Raw genomic sequence first — 17,414 nt, forward strand, 5'->3', positions numbered from 1 at the left:
TAATACATAGATGTTGCATATATATTTTCAAAGTTTATAATAGAAGTAAAACCTTTGGAATGGTAGCACGCATAACAGGAATATGTTGTACAAAATAACCATGCACTGTACGAAGTTTATAGCATATCAGAAAGAGGAATACTGTACATTTAAATAGTCCTCATACCTTTTAAATTAAAATTTATATGATGTATGCTGTGAAAAGTACCAACATACAGACACACGAAAAAATCATTTTATTTTAATGCACAGCTACTGCTTATATATTTTCAAAGTTTACAGTATAAGTGATATTTATAGAAGAGTAACAGGAAAATGTTGTACAAGATGATCATGTACTACATGTAGTTTATCGACAATCAGAAAGAGGAATATATATAGCAGGGACTAGTCCTTGTAAATCTTTATATGTAGTCGCTATAATAGGATAATCTCTTCATTATACTCATATTAATAAGTAATATGTGCTAACTGCATATCATACTGTACTTGACGTACTGGATGGTAGTATAGCATTTGGTATATGGTAATCATACAATGAAGAGTCGTGATATTAGTAATCTATGCAGTTATGCATCTACCGCTTAACTATTTAAAGAGAGCATACTGTAGAACAAAGCTTATAGGGGCGTACAGTACAATGTAGAGGGGATGGAACCCTAGTAGTACTACAAAACAACAGCCAGTAAACTGGCCATAAGGAGCTACAGGTAATCTCATAAATTAGGAATAATTATTCATAACGGTAAAAAAGTCAAAAGTCAACAGCAAAGCGAGGTATATACTTAGACTGAATTAGTATAACAAAGCAGTCGCGTTACATACGCAAATTTAGTTAGTATAAGGATGCAGTCGCGTTGAATACGTAAATCCAGTTAGTATAAGAAAGTAGTCGGGTTGTATACGTGAATTTATTTAGTATAGGAAAGTAGTCGAGTTGCATATGCAAACTGAACTAGTATAAGGAAGTTGTCACGTAGAGCACCGTCCTTATAATACGATCACATCGGTAAATATACTTTAAAGTCTTTCTCAATATACACTTAATATCAGAATTTGACTAGTGTAAACAGAAGAAGTTTGCTTTAATTCTTTCATGACTAAATTAACATACACAGTTTTGCACTAGATTCGAGAAGAGCCTGCATTAATCTTCATTTGAAGTGCCAATTTTTCTGATATCACTGCCGCTGAACGATTCATAGACTCAGGCAAGTCATTACAGAGTTTATACCTATAATCAACAAATAGCATGAGAAATCAGCCCGTTCTGAATAGCTAGTTTTGACATACTGTATTTTTCGTTGGCATTTAGTAGTTATCTTACTTATAGTCTTGGCCATTTTAATAGACAAAACCTAATATTTTTAATCTGCTACAATCAATTTTATTAAGGGTCTCTCACTATACTGTACAGCAAGCGTACTTTACTTCAGTTATTCACCCACACTTTTTATTGCATGGGACAATTATTTTTATTTTTGGGGAAGAAATAATTAGATAAATGATCGTAGCCAATAACTTTCAACTCCACCATTTCCTACTACAATTCTTAGACTGATTATAATCATATTCACTTACTATTATTTTTCAAAGTTAAAACGGCTGTCTTTATTTACATCACTAAGTCTTTGAAATCGAATCATTATTTCCTCGCCATTTGTCCACTTTGTATAGCTACAGTACTAATTAATAGTTATTTATGTAATTACTTATCGTTAGCTATCGATTGTTATAATTAATAAATTATTTCGGTTGCCCGTCATTAATCTTATTTTACTAAAAATCACCAGTAGTCATCGATTAACCCTGCCGGACATTTAGATCGTCAATCCGTAATAGGATTGATTAGATTTTGTAGTAATATAGAAATTGATCAGCAAATAGCCACAATGAAGGTAATAAGACAGCATTACGTATCTTAACTTTTGTATCCCAGCACTGTATATTCGATTACTATGGTTTCGTGTTATCAAGGTTTAGTAAAAGCAAATGCAATTTATTTAAATTTGCTCCACTCTACATAATGTTCAAGGAAAGTAAAGATTCTTGTGGTACCTAGAAAGATATTAAATGGTGAAACTACCGACTTAAGAAAACCGTTATTTTAGCTTAATTCTCCCTTGAGTTGCTTTAAATTAGTGGTACCTGGTACCGTGATACCGTTAAAAATGCGAAAGAAATTTCGATTTACTGTAGAATCGCTGTGTTTGATTTACGTTTTACTGCTACTGAATCAAATCAGCACCTATGGGGCCTACCATAGTAAAGAGAAAAGATCAACGTTATGGAATCCAGCGTCCGCCAAAATATATAACTTTTCAGGTAAATATAATCTACTACCACCTATGTAACCGTTTGATTTCCAATGAGCTGAAAAATACAGTACCAGGGCATAATGTATCAAGTCTTCCAGGGTAAAACAGGATCTTTTTTAATTTTTGATTACCATTTTCAATTTATTTTTTGAATTTGTGTGTTTACGTGTCATAGTTTTAATAATGATATTTTTACTAGAAACTAGTTAAAGCGTAAAACCCAACAAAGTCAATATTATACATTAGCTCCTGCTCCAACTAAAGATAGAATACTCTCCTAGGATCCAATAGCAATTATTGCGTAAAAATTTGTTCAACTTAAGTCCATAAATGCGGACTATATAAACTCGTGTATTATTTAGCCAGAAATTAATCGATTTAAACGAATCACTGTACATTTTATTACATCTTAATTCGTTTATAATGTAAGACTAAGAAAATAAGATCTCTGAATGGATCGATTCCATCGGTTACTTTATTCACAGTACTATACCGGGTATTAAAATAAAAACGATATTGTAATTGTTTGGAAATAGGCCACTGTAAAAATAAGTTTTAAGTTCCTACAGAGGCAAACTAGTAGCTTTATTTTACATCAAGTGGCGTGGCAGCGTAAAGATATTTGAAGTAATATGGTATAAATGCGTGAAAAAAATAATTAACTTATTGCCCTTTTCTTAATTAAAAATTAATATTGTATATAGAAATCGGTATAGACTGTTGTATATTCTAGAACTGACTACAATATACCATTAAAATAAAGATAATAGCCCTTTCTATTTGTTTACTTACCATACGTCTTGCAGTCGACAGTGCTACTTACAATTCGCGTATATAAACTGAGTTATGCATAGGTGTTTTGCGCTTAAAAAATACACAAATAAAATTAACTCTACCTGATCTCATGCTATGACTTCTGTAATATTGATACGAATATTTAATTATGTCACATTAGTAGTAGATGATTTAGAATTTTGATGTTTAGAACTTGAAATATGTAAGATCGATTATATTTGTAATATTTAATTCAAATATTATGACAGCAAAATTTCTGTAAGGTAGTATAGCAGTTGTGCTATACTTAATTATGAAAAATGCTACAGCGAGCGGTAACTTTTATGTCTCATTTACTAGCGTATCCAACTATGTAAAGTCTGATGTTCGACGGATACTTATACTTGATTATTGCATTTTCTCTCATTCAGAGTATAATTATCGTTAAAATCAATACCCTTCTTTGCTTTTAGCAATTCCTTTAGCGTCCATTAAATGTAATTTACAAAATGACTTATGCGGATGGAAAGAAGTAACTGGAATAAGTAACTTTGGTTGGAAAAGACAGAATGGATTAGAAGCAGATGCATCAGGCCATGGCCTCAGTAATGATTTCACTTACGGCAATAGTAAGTTGCTGATTCAAACTTACCAATCTAATATTTAAGTAATCACCAAAATATTCACTTACATTGCCCACTGAATATATTTCTAATAAAACACTTCTCAGAAAAATGGACGATAGAGACCATTTAATGCTGATTTTTAATCCTTCGATTTATCTATTGTTTTTTTCTACAGAATCTGGTTATTACTTAATAGCTAATTTTCGAAATTTCTTAAAGCCTAATTATTTCGCTGATTTAATCAGTCCACCAATGCTTCTTCCAAAGCAGCTACAACATGTTAAAGTTAGTAATATATCAATTGAACATAAAACTAGTACAAAAAATTGAAAACATTATTCTTAACAATTAACATACAATCATAGACCATATATCATATCGTGCAAGTATGGCTTCTATTATTTGGTTACAGTATTAAAATAGAAATTTAAAATAATACCGGAAATACAGCATATTAATGGGTTAAGGAAAAGTTTACTAATTACTAAAGTGTGCTTTCTATTTTGTCGGTCTTTCTCGCTCAATATCTTTACAGCAATATCTTTACAACGGTGTAGTACGCATGAATTCATCACAATTCAAAACACTACTATTGACTAGAAATCATTTTTATTAAATAAATTATATTAGCTACATCTAATTAAATAATATTATATAATACTTTTTTGTTATCGTGTCTATTGACTAATTTACGTTGAACTTCTATCTTACGTTTATATTTAAATGCTACCATTTTTAGATACGATTAGTGTGCGTTATACAGACGCAATCTTAAGTTTGATAGTTTGATCGCGAATTAATTTTGTTTTCAAACTCAACATTTTTCATGTTTATGTAGGTAAAGTTTGCCTATAACACTGACATCAGTACTCTGCAAATTTATGCTATCTATCCAAGATATAATCTTACTCAGCATCGTTTACGTGAAAGCATATTTAAAAATCATAGCCATCAATGGTATCAGGAAGATTTCACCTTTCTTCCCTTATATCCGTACTACCAAGTAGGATTGTTTCGATTACTTTTTAAGTTAACAGATCACAACATCATAAACTAATCTACCAACTAAATGCAATAGATAATCATTCGAAGCATCACCAACGCTAAGAACATTCTTATAGCATTAGATGATCTCGAAATATATCCAATCGGTAAAATATTGGTGACCTGAATCTTCGTATATTTCATACATAAATTACTTATCATCATTAATTTTTCCTTGTAATAAGTTTAGGCATATGATAAAATAGTTCATATTAAATATATTTTGCTAAGATGTGTTCTGCTCTACTGGTTTACATTGATGTTTTATCTTGTGATTTTAAAATATTTACTTTTTGCTACAGAAACTAATTGTTATACGGAAAAAGGGCAAAGTTATCGAGGCAACGTTTCTATAACTCGTAGTGGGATTCTATGTCAACAATGGTCCTCAAATACACCACATAATCATTCTTTCAAACCTTCAACTTATTATAATGATGGCCTTGTGAGCAACTATTGCCGAAATCCTTCTGGCCTTCGTAACTCACCGTGGTGTTATACAAGCAATTCTAGTATTTCATGGCAATACTGCAATGTTACCAAATGTCAAAATTCATCCGACACCTTAACATATGTTGATCCTTACAAAAGTACCGTTTGGATTAATTGTTACTTTACATTTTAAATATTAGACTAGTAACGTTAATATATTTGAAGTACCGGTACGAATGATATAAAAATGTCTTAATATGAAAATTTTTACTTATTTCATCTCAGACACTATACCCATAAAATTAGTTGGTGAATCTAGTACCTCTGGTCGTGTTGTTGTTTATCATGAAGGCGAATGGGGTACAGTTTGCAATGATTTAATGAATGATAGAGTAGCAACAGTAATCTGTCGCCAATTAGGTTTACCTCAACCCGGAAAGATGTTATGTAAGAAATTAATTAAAGATACTGATAGAAAATGTGAATTAAAGTAATGTGGAAATTATCATTTCATTTCTTACGATGTCTATAAAATCTATTACTATTTTGGAAATTTATTTTCATAGCAACAATAAATGAAGGTACTGGAACGATATGGATTCGCCTTCTTATTTGTATTGGTAATGAGAAACGCTTGGAAAATTGTCTTATATCATCATGGAATAGCACTTTTTGTAATCATTCTGAAGATGCTGTGATATCCTGTTCAGGAAAGACATTAACAACTACCTCTGGTAAATTTACACCATTTATACATAATGATTTCTAATACCCTAATCCTTATGTGCTAATATGTCCGGCTTTCACTGTTTTACTACAGCAGTGGGATACACAGCGACAGTTGCTACCACCAAACCATCAGAATCGAGAACGGCGGTTCCCTTCGTTTTGATTAGTGCTAGTTTCTTTGTATTAGTGATTTTAACCTTAATCTATATTCGTAATGCGAGGAGATCAATTAGTAGACGGAATCAATCAACTAGGCAGTCAGGTTTGTAGACAAGTTGTTTTTGCTTCTTCTTATACTATTGTGCGGAATAACAATTTACATGTAGACTAATATTTAAATAGCAACTAATATAGCTTATTGTCGCATAACCTAAGAGTGAATTTGATTTCATGATATAGTTGCATAGATTGCGACATTAGCAAACTTTTAAAATATCATATAACTGTAAAATAAATATAGAAAGACTACTGTATCATAAAGAATCTCTATTTTGAGCTTGCATTGCTGAAAAGGAATTTATTGTAAATATTGAATGATTTGATAGCAACACAGCGGCCTCGTATGGTAGCCCCTCCTTCGTATAATACTGCTCTCAATGAAATAACTCGTGATCCAAATGCCCTAAAGGAACTTCATCACAGTCCTACCGGAGGTAAGATAACTACTAACAGTTATGAAATTGAGTAACATTGAACAATTTTTGTTAGTTGGTAATGATAATTGTATAAAGATGCTATATCGTTTTACATATTTACTTTCAGAATCCTTACCTGACTATGTTAGAGCTACAAGCAATGCCAGGCATTTCTGATAAATACATAAATTAGCTGACTTAAGTTTATGTAATTTTTACATTATAATTCTTCCTTATTTATTACATATCATCTAACGCCTCACTAATTCTATCTACGTATGATTGTAGAGGAGAAGCATTATCTCCAATAATTTAAAATTTGATATGATGATAAGAGCAGTAATGTATAATATGCCAATATAATTTAATTATTTAAGCATATACTTGAGTATGTGCTTAACGCAATGGTATTTATTAATATTTATATATTTCTTCCATTATTATTCGAACTATTAGCGTAAATATTTTAAACTAAATGCATAATAGTTAGTTGGGGTACACCGTTAAGAATATTAAAATATCATAATAAAACGTGGCTTATGCTATTGACTCTCCATACAATTCTAATCATGATGAAAATGAAACAGTCTTAAGTAACTGTAAATACTGGTTCATTTATTTTATATTTTCAATCCTACGAATAAATATAGATTGGTCATTAAATTCGTTGTAAAAGTGGTTTGCTCACTCTACTCTATAACAATAAATGGCTTTAAATCGTTGTAAATTAGTCTGAGCGTAAATTCACTGTTGTATTTTGTACAACAAAGGCTAAAATTTATCCTTTAATCTACAAATTGCAGCTAACTATTGAAAAGACTACATACCGGTACTTGTGGTTATCTGCAATGGCAATTTGAAGAAAGATAAAAATCTTTTGTTACCTGTACAAGATAATTCCAAATTGTATTCAAAGGATAGGCAAGCCTGTGAAATTATATATGTTTTTATTCGTTTTATCAGGATGGATATCATAATACCTCAATTTTATAACTGGTAGAAAAATGCTGTATATCAAATTATGGATTAATGTAATCACTTGAAATAATGCAGCCTTGTTGCAAACCGAGGGTTGCAACAAGAAGCGACAGAAAAATAGCCCACCTCACCTAGGGGATAAAAAATACTTTATTTCGCTACCAACTCACTTTAACGAGACATAAATACATTTTTATAGAAATATATATATATATATATATATATTTTAGAAATCCACGGACTAATTTGCTTGGCTCCTTCCATCTATCCATCTTTAGAGCAATCGACTTGGAAGCCTATCTACCATAGTAGTCTGTATGCAACCTCGATTGGTTTGGTGTGCAGATGTGCAATACCGTGCGTAGTGTGAGCCGTAAGGTAGTACAGTACTGTACCCTACAAAGTAATACTGGAGCTTATGGCTGTAGCAGCCCTTAGGGAATAAAGTAACGTCCCTAGGGACTGGTACAATAAGGTACTGCACTACACTAGACCGGATCGTTCATACTGTACCTTCAAAAATGCAACTGACTAGTTGTGTTTATTTTATATAAATAAATAACTGCTAGCTCAAATAGCAAAGCCACATTAGTTTACCGTTAACGCTAGTCAAAAAGAGGTGCAAAATTGTTTAAAATCGTATACATGAACGTCGTGGTGTTACCAACTACGATCTGCCATCGTTTTATAGCCGACAACTAGCCTTAACTTGTTGATCAATCGAGGTAGAGGGAATTGAAGCTAATATAGAAATACGCTTTGATTTCGTCATTGTACTGGTTGCCAAGACAGCAGCACCACTACTAACATCTTTCCTGTAGTCTTATATACCTATTTCAAGTTGGTTCCTGCTCATTCAAAAGGGTTGAAACGATTGTAGCTTTCTGATTTGGGCTATCATTATGCCGCCGATTATATCCATGCTATATGTAGCTCGAAGACTGCGACCAACTTCGAGCTTACGATATCTACGTGAGTTCAATACTTCAATAGTGTGTCAGAAAGGAATACGAGCTAATGAAGCAGTATTGCCACTTTCATCGGCCCTCTATCCGCAGCGATTTTCATCAATAGTATTATGGAGGAGTTGCTCTTCGTTCCATAGCAATAATGACACCAAGCCGGCGCCTACGATGAATTCTACTTCTTCATCACCAGATAATAAACAATCAATCAATAAAGAATCATTAGATGTTACTAAGCTGGCAGCATTGGTAAGCCAATGACTAGCGATAACATGTTTTGGATTAATTTGCTCTTGTTATACCGTTGTTTTATAGTATTTAGTCCCTATCAACCCTTAACTAAATGTATAATATTGCTTGATTTTTTAATTTTAATTAAACATGGCTCGGTTAGTCACTACAAAAGGCAAATGAAAACGGTGAGTTCATTGCTTGCTTAATTATGACTGTTATGAGTATTATTCAATTTTATTGATCTAGAAAAATAAATGATGTTGCTAATCTTCCCTCATCAGATATTATGCTAGATTATTAAATGCTTATGCTACGATAGGATACCTTTCTTGGGGTAGAAACGGTTTATTATTTACCGCAATATCACTTTCACTATATAACTCTGATATCGCCAATCATGTTCATGCGGTAGCAGCTTCTCTTGGTAAGATCAATAAATAATTCGTTTGTAAAGTAGGCTAAATTGGCACTGCATCACGATGACATGAATAAATAGCAATTAAACCTTTCTTTATCAAACAGGAAATCAGTTTCCCTAGTTCTTAAAGTGATATATGTCTAATTCATAGGGTAATGATTCAATTTTAGCATTATTTCTACATCTTTATAGTTTTTGCATCTACGGGCGTGTTATGTATCAGCTCTGGCACAATCCACTATATTTGGGATGGACTCAAGCTACGTCGTCAAATGTTAATTTCTCGTTTTCGCCTGATATGGATGATATCACATGCAAGTTGTATTCTTTTATTTTGGATCTTAGGATTATTATTCTATTTTGAAGACTTGCTCTTTGAGTCTGCCAAATAAAATCCGATCTAAGTTTTCTGAACATCAAAATGGGAGGATAAATTTTTTATACTTTCATTATGTGCAATTGGCTATGTTATCAGTGACTGTAATGCTTGGCTGCATTAGGATTATTTCCATTCTACTTGATTGTTAGTAATATCTTACGAAATATTGATTTTACTGCTATATTGAGTGGTACATTTTATACTGTTATGGTATTGGAAGATTGTTATATTAGCTTTTAAAGATTGCAAGCTTCGAGTATTGTTTCATAGTGTCGTATTGATGGTTGATTCATTTGTCTAGACATCGGTAAATGTTTACAATGTTTTTGCTAATTACGGAATAGACAAAAACTGTATAACTATCACCCATTTATAGATATGCGACGTTGGCGGCCTTCCAAAACTAGAGAAACGTAGGGAGTGTCTTAATGCAAACACTGTATATTGCCAAAATCTTACCCATTGACATTTCGCTATTGAACACTCTACCAGCGTCTCCGCTTGCATTAGTTATTAAAATATTCAACAAGATCAAATAGATCTAGTTGGCTATAGTAAGACCTACAAGCCAGAATAAAGGCTTCTTATAATACCACAGTCCCTACTACGGCTGCCAAAGCCCTTAATATACCATATATATTCATGCAATACTTACCTTTATTTCCATATATTTTTACTTTTAACCACCTTCTGAAACGGTATCATTACTTTTTAAACAATCGTTCTATATTTGTTACATGAATATATATTATCAGCAATTATCAAGTAATAACTGTAGCAACATTATCTCTTTATTTCGACTCCGTTTTAAAATAATTGATTAGATAAAAATTTGACTGACTTTAAATATCATCATTCTCAGTTATACTGGTAATCAATAAGAATCTAACAATTAATAAATGGGATGGTAATAATACCTATTTGCATTTTGAATGAATAATAATTATAACGGTCAAATAAACCATCGAATGACAACACATACATTGCCTCACTAAATTTAAAAACGATGTTCGTAGAAAGAGTTCAATTACGAAAAGCTGATTTATACCACATGTCATAAGATCTGCAATTAGAGGTAGGAAATAATTGTATAAACCAGTATTTACTGTAGGCATTATTAGTAATTAAGAAATTTTGAAAGAAAATTTGTCTAGAAAGTTTGGCTAATCGATCTTTTGTAAATTTTATAATACTTTTACAACTATCTCATAAAGATCGTATTCATTGTGGCCTTCTATTTCAGCAATAAATACTCTGGCGCTGAGAAAGAGAAACAAAAGAAACAGTTTATCCTTTGATCAAACATACCATTTATATATAACTTTATCACCCTCGCAAATAACGTTTTACCTATTCGAGCCTAAAAAGCGAAATTTTTTACCCCCACTTGGTACAATTTGATCATGATCCTAAAAAGTTGTACGATAAACGAATAATGTTCATCGCATAATTTAAATTGTTCAAGAATTTAAAATAAAGATACGCATCTTACTCCTCTGCCTCCATGAAATTGTTTAATTTCAATTCCGTTTTCCAAGATACCTATAATTACTTGGACTTGACAATCTTCCACTAGAAGCAAGAATAATCTTTTATAACTCTGACTATTCTTCTATCTGACATACATTTATTCCATCATACCAACAAACAAAGGATTCCCAGAGAAATTTAATACTGAAGGCATGTTATTGCTTGATTTTAATGTCCCGTCCAAATTATAAAACCTGGTCTGACCTTTATCAAATGCATTAAAAGCGTTAATCTTACGTAGTCTGTAAAATCATGGATAATAAAAATTTAAATTCTACTATTGGTGTCTATCAATTATAATTATTGTACCATTATAGCAAATCAAAACAGCATTTTTGTAAGCCTGGTAACAGCAAACAGGCTTTATCGTAGTAGCTACGGATCAAGAAAATAATTAATAATTTAAACAGATTTGTCGATAGATTTCAAAAGATATACTTTATATTTATTCTGAAAGTTACGCTTACACCAGTTGACATTTGGATACCAGATAGATTGTAAGTTTAGGTCAATGGTAATAAATTCGATATTCGGGCTTGGTTGCTTCGAACTAAAAGAAAAAATTTCGCTGCTAATTCTACATCATCAATTTTCAGTATTCACTAATCCATTTAAATTATTCGATAATGAAATTAAAGGCATAACCTTCCTTACTAAATAACAATGTCACATAAGTCTAAAAATGTCCAACCTTAGCTTAACACCGATGCACAAAAACGGATAATCATGTTCTTGATCAGCGAACAATTCGAATAAGGGCAAATCACCAGGAAAATTAAAAGGAAATCGCTATCCATGAAATAGAAGTGTAATAAAATTTGAATAAAGCGTAAAATAGAAACATAACAGCAATAAGATACTCACTCAGTTCATAACAGAATAAAACATTAGAGTTTAGAATATTGTTCATGAATCTTACTAAGGAAGTTTAATAGAGCTAAAATTCAATATATGTTTTGAAATGTTTGTAGGAATCGACTATATAATTGCTACAGAAGTAAATATCTAAATTAATAATCTGAAATGAAACAATGTATAATGAGACGCTCAGTTTCTTAACTACAAGAAACTGAGCAGGGCTACTCGTAAACGAATGATTAGGTATCTTATCAAAGTGAGGTAGTGCGGACCAAAAATTTGAAGCTGTCATAAATCATTGTATTCTTACTTCGATTTCTTTAAAGGTATTTTGATGTTCATCATATTGCATTAATAGTATCGATTCGGGCAATTGAGCACATAAGTACGTACGATCCTTGTGAAAGGGGTGCGTTACTACAAAAAGATCGATACGTTTTACAAATTTAATAATAACAGGAAAGTAAAATTATGCTATTCTAAATTATAGCCGTATCAAATATGCAACGAACTTACTCATAGTACACCTCTTACATCCTTTCGTATCAGTTACTTTGTTACCATTATCGAGAAATCTACAATAACAATCTAGTATTGATATAACTTACAAAGTAAATTTAACTAAAGAAGCCATATTTTTAAATCTCCTTACGGTAAATTGCTAAGTATATTAGCCGAAAATTCAACTCTCTCATATAACCGGTTGAGATTATAAAATCGAAGCATTAAAGATGAACTGTCATTCCCTATATACGTGTATATAATATAGTTGTTGTAAAATATCCAAAGGGTATTGGTAATGAAAAAAGTATTACTTTACGTAATTTAAATAACTTTTCGAGAAAATCTTTCGCATAAAGATGAATCTTTTCGACAGCAAATTAAAATATATAAAACTTATCTGAGTTAACCTGATAGCGCAGATAAAGTATCTTTATGAACAGCAAGCCATACAGTCTTTTTTCTGATTATTTGAAAAAACTGTTGATGGGTTGGCTACAGCATTCATATCCCGAAATAAGAAAAAATAATTTACTTCATAAGATTAAAATATAATACGATCACTTGGATCAATATAAAGAACATTAGTAACAAAGTATTTCCAGTAATAAAGATTACGGTTTACCTCATTCTCATTAGTGCTCATCAGAAATACACCCTCATCGGTACCAATAAGTATGCATTTATCTAAAGTAAAACAGCAATTATTGGTTCGATGAAACATCTAACAACTACAGTAATGACGATTCAATAATGAATGAAACTACTACCTTCTTCATTGCGACACCAAAATGCAACGTCATAGATATGCATAGGACAACCACAAAAGAGGGTTTTGATATTTATTTTTAACCGACGATTCTATGATTTTAAATAGCAGCATAATTAGAGAAACATTCTAGATTGAAGTAATTACATAATCTAAAGATGTTTACCTCCGGGTGCATTGAAGAAGGCAAAACTGAACGCCGTTGGGTAGGCGCACGAGGAGGAATCGGTGGTTTTTCGCCAGATTCACCTACAAGAGTTCCACTTGGACCAGCAGATATGGCAGCATGTTTAGGAGGTAATTTCGGAGGCTTATTAGGAATGGCAGGTGTCGGATTCACGGCATGATTTGAAGGCGATGGGGCAGGACGACTTGGCTAATTCAATCAAAATAGATTATAGCAATTAAAAATGTCACAAATTAGGAGGTATAAAACCAAAAATTTAATTGAAATATGGTGATATACCTTAGGGATTTCCACCTTTTCAGGTTGTCTAACCGGAACTTTATATTCCTCTGTACAGAATAAAGCAAAGTAATTACGTTATAATTATCTTCATTGTGAGATCCGATACGAAGATTCGCTGATTTTGCAATAAATAACCTGAGTAGAACCTCAGTATTTTTATAACTATATACTGTATATGTATGATATACTTGTAAGTATATCCTACCTTTTGGGTGCTTCACCGATTTGACTCTTTTCATCTCCTTAATTGTAAAAGAAATAAATATTATTTTACACGATGCTAGTTTCCAAAACCAAAGGAAAAACAAGGTTTAATCTGTAAATATCTCCATATCAGAATCTATTAATGTCAATTCCATCATTGCAACATCAAGGTTTAGGGATTTAACAAGATAAATGTAATCCAATCATGCAAATGTTATTATTTTAATAATTATTCTTTCCTCTTTAACCTTATGTTTCTTCTTTAATTGTAATTTTGCATGATATGCATGCAATAAGGCTCTCGTTGATTCTTTCGACAACGGTTGCGCAGCAAAATGGTGCTAAAAAATTCAATCATAATTCAATAGCTTACCATAAACTATCCAGCTGCATAAAGTCAGGTCAGAGGGATGATTAAATATTTTAAAGTTCGAGCTATTTTATCACCTGCAACAACTTTCCAGCAGATGGCCGTCTCGTATAATCTTTTGTTAAAGTTTCTTTAATAAAATCGTGAAATTTGACAGTCCTATTTACGAAAGTAGCATGTACAGTGTTTCAATTTCGTTATCTTTGCGATCTACGCAGTACCTTGAGGACAAGACTTACCATAAATTCTTTTCCTTCAGTTTTGGAGGTTTATAATCTGATTTACCAATGATGAGAAGAGCCCTAGACAAGGAAATGATGTCGAAGTGTTTCATTTCAGTTACAAATTGTTTAATACATAGTTTTGTCTGTTATTAAATAATTATAAATAAAATCATCTATAGTATTTCAACTCATTTCAAATCATTCAAATTCTTACTTCATAGGATGTATTTCATATAGCGGCGGCTTTAGTTGTGCTAACTCGATAGCTGTTATGCCGACAGCCCAAATATCACACTGGCAATAATAATAAGGAGATGGGTTGGTTATTATCACCCACAATGTAGAACTGTAATTTTACAAATTGGTATGTTCGACATTACCGCTTGATCATAACCCCCTTCGCGTTCAACATTGGCGACTTCGGGTGCCATCCTACGAAATAAAATACATATCACACATCCACACCTTAAAATATTCTTGTATCCATAGTCTGTCCATATTTAATTTTACATATTATATTCGGTATTATAAGAGTACTTTTCAATAGTAATTAATATACAGTATAAGGAAATACTAAGAGGGTTGCGCTTGGAAAATGTAATCCTGTAAAATTTCGATTCTATCCATTATTGTATGCCTAATATCATATTATCCAGTTAACTGAGGTGGATAGAATTAACGCAGGTTGAAACTGGTCGATAAAAATTTGAACGTACCAGTAAGGTGTTCCAATAAATGTCTGCCTCTTTTGAAATGTATTGGTTATTTGAGCGGCAACACCAAAATCGGCTATATAGATATGGATAGTTAGCCTTCAGTACGATGCTTAATATATCATCCAATATTCTAACATTAATGATATTGCATAGTTATATGATAATCTACTACTATATAACCTAATTTAATGTCGCCATCTTCCGTTAATAATATATTTGCGCCCTAGAATAAAAGTAATGATACAGTATATCTATAATTATGCTCTTGCCGTTTTCGTGATCGAAATTTTTTAAGTTTAACCTTTATATCTCGATGTAACTTCTGTTGCTGATGCAAATAATCCAATCCCTATTTAATAATTCCATTATTAAGATAGAATTTCAACAATTATGAAAAGAATTAATCTATTTTCACAGCTAGATTAGTTAGAAAAGTGCATCTCTATTACATACTCGCAAAGATTCTCGACAAACAAAAGCAATTTGTTGTTCAGTTAGAGCGCCGGTACCTATTGATATAACATGAAAGGTAATACCATACATATAAGCGACGCCTGATATAGCCATAATTGTTGCTAATGAATATACTCTACATCTGGAGTGAAAAGCTGAATTTAACAATACTATATACACATCAATTATGGTGCATTGTCAGCTATCCTATTTATCCCAAGAGATTACAGTTGTCTTACGCTTATAAATATCCTGTAATGAGCCACCGCCACAGTATTCCATGGTGATCCACAACTGTTGTCGGCTTAAATATTGAAGTCATGGAAAAACATTAATATATACGTACGCTACACATGTTAATACCTATGTTATGCATATAAAGTAAGTTAGACTTTCTTACTTTATCAACTAGAATATAATTTTCAGGTGTTAATCTATCATTTCAACTTTAGATTGATTGATTGATTGATTATTACGTCAACTTAAGTACTACGTTCTGGTCATGAACGATCAATTTATGCATTGTAAGGGAAAGTTTGGGATTGCTGTTTAATGGTGATAGTAGATATTTCTCTACAGCATACACGTATATGTATAATGCGTAGCTTTGCTTACCGAAATTCACTATGGAAATACTGGACAATATTGGGATGTACACAGCCACGAAGTATTTGTATTTCTTGTTCAATGATGGCGAGATCATCATCTTATTATCGTATCCATCAATAGAAATGAGTTACAATTAAAAGCAAGAATAATAGAAAAGTAAATTGCATGAGTAATTTTAAGATAGTTGTACAAACAAATGATGGATAAGTATGGACTGCATAGTACTGTATTGGCAGCACAATGCTTGACATGATATTAACGTACGGTCGACAGAATTAAGTATTGTCATCGCATGTCGAGTATACAAACATGTACACGTAACAGTTAATCCATTTTTATCCTTTGTAAAGTCGAAGATCATTCCGATCGTAAATTAACTCTCGTGAGCGATAATTTTGCTCTCCATAATTAACGAATTGCTCATTTTGTTAGGAGTAGGGATATCACTGACTGTCACTTCAAGATATCTACAAACTACAGTACCGCCTAAATCGGAAACCAACAATGTAGTATCAATCTCAGCTTATCATTTATCATGATTGGATTTGTTGTTAATTCAATGTACAGTACAGTATAGTAGAATTCTGGGATATTTTTGTAGCTAACATGCATACCATGGTCTACTGGTAACTATCAGTAGTATGATCAACAAAAAAACAAATCAACTAAAGACGGAAGCTAAAAATATCAATAGGGGATTTCACAAGAGAGTGACTCATACTTGCCTATCACTGTATCAATCTTACCTTCTTGTATTTTGATCACTTTCAATGCTGCAATTTGATCCGTTTGACGAACTCGTACCTAACAAGGCATAATAAACAAGATAGAAAACTGACTAGAGCGTGTGCTTGCATTATAGCAAGGTTTGCTTAGGGTTTGATTTAGGCATCAAATGGAAATAAATAAAAAATTGGCATAAAAACGAATTTATTGGAATAGGTATTTCCTTCATGTCAAGCTTGTAAAGCGTTATGATAGCGTTATGTGTAGCCTAATTTTTATTTATGAAATTTTCCATAGCGATCATGGATAGCACCGATACTAAATGTAAGATTAATATACATGGACGTTACTTTTTTTTTATCTCCTTACTTTAAAGACGTCGCCGTAACTGCCACTGCCAATCTTTTTCTTGATATCGAATTGCTCTTGCAATTCTCTCATTCCAAGCATCAT

The 17,414-nt window shown here is 32.0% G+C and overlaps 2 protein-coding genes across 2 annotated transcripts; one reads left to right on the forward strand and one right to left on the reverse strand.

Annotated features, from left to right (window-relative positions):
* Positions 1–2,171: 2,171 nt before the first annotated feature.
* TRIADDRAFT_51771 (uncharacterized protein) lies at positions 2,172–7,721 on the forward strand (the record flags this gene model as incomplete). The annotated part of the gene is made up of 10 exons (XM_002107814.1): positions 2,172–2,325; positions 3,566–3,721; positions 3,894–4,003; positions 4,557–4,721; positions 4,797–4,869; positions 5,480–5,641; positions 5,761–5,928; positions 6,015–6,185; positions 6,469–6,576; positions 7,612–7,721. The coding sequence occupies 10 exons, from the start codon at positions 2,172–2,174 to the stop codon at positions 7,719–7,721; spliced, it is 1,377 nt and encodes a 458-aa protein (XP_002107850.1).
* A 2,653-nt stretch (positions 7,722–10,374) lies between these two features.
* TRIADDRAFT_51772 (uncharacterized protein) lies at positions 10,375–17,414 on the reverse strand (the record flags this gene model as incomplete). The annotated part of the gene is made up of 28 exons (XM_002108602.1): positions 10,375–10,449; positions 10,726–10,792; positions 10,883–10,941; positions 11,025–11,104; positions 11,174–11,304; positions 11,754–11,851; positions 12,231–12,337; positions 12,437–12,495; positions 12,573–12,666; positions 12,832–12,916; positions 13,047–13,108; positions 13,192–13,282; positions 13,357–13,566; positions 13,657–13,706; positions 13,865–13,901; positions 14,112–14,204; positions 14,311–14,392; positions 14,473–14,535; positions 14,672–14,751; positions 14,838–14,889; positions 15,174–15,246; positions 15,354–15,396; positions 15,475–15,522; positions 15,627–15,682; positions 15,866–15,930; positions 16,242–16,332; positions 16,982–17,039; positions 17,331–17,414. The coding sequence occupies 28 exons, from the start codon at positions 17,412–17,414 to the stop codon at positions 10,375–10,377; spliced, it is 2,193 nt and encodes a 730-aa protein (XP_002108638.1).

The sequence above is a fragment of the Trichoplax adhaerens genome, genomic scaffold, assembly GCF_000150275.1.
Source record: "Trichoplax adhaerens TRIADscaffold_1 genomic scaffold, whole genome shotgun sequence".
Lineage (NCBI taxonomy): Eukaryota > Metazoa > Placozoa > Uniplacotomia > Trichoplacea > Trichoplacidae > Trichoplax > Trichoplax adhaerens.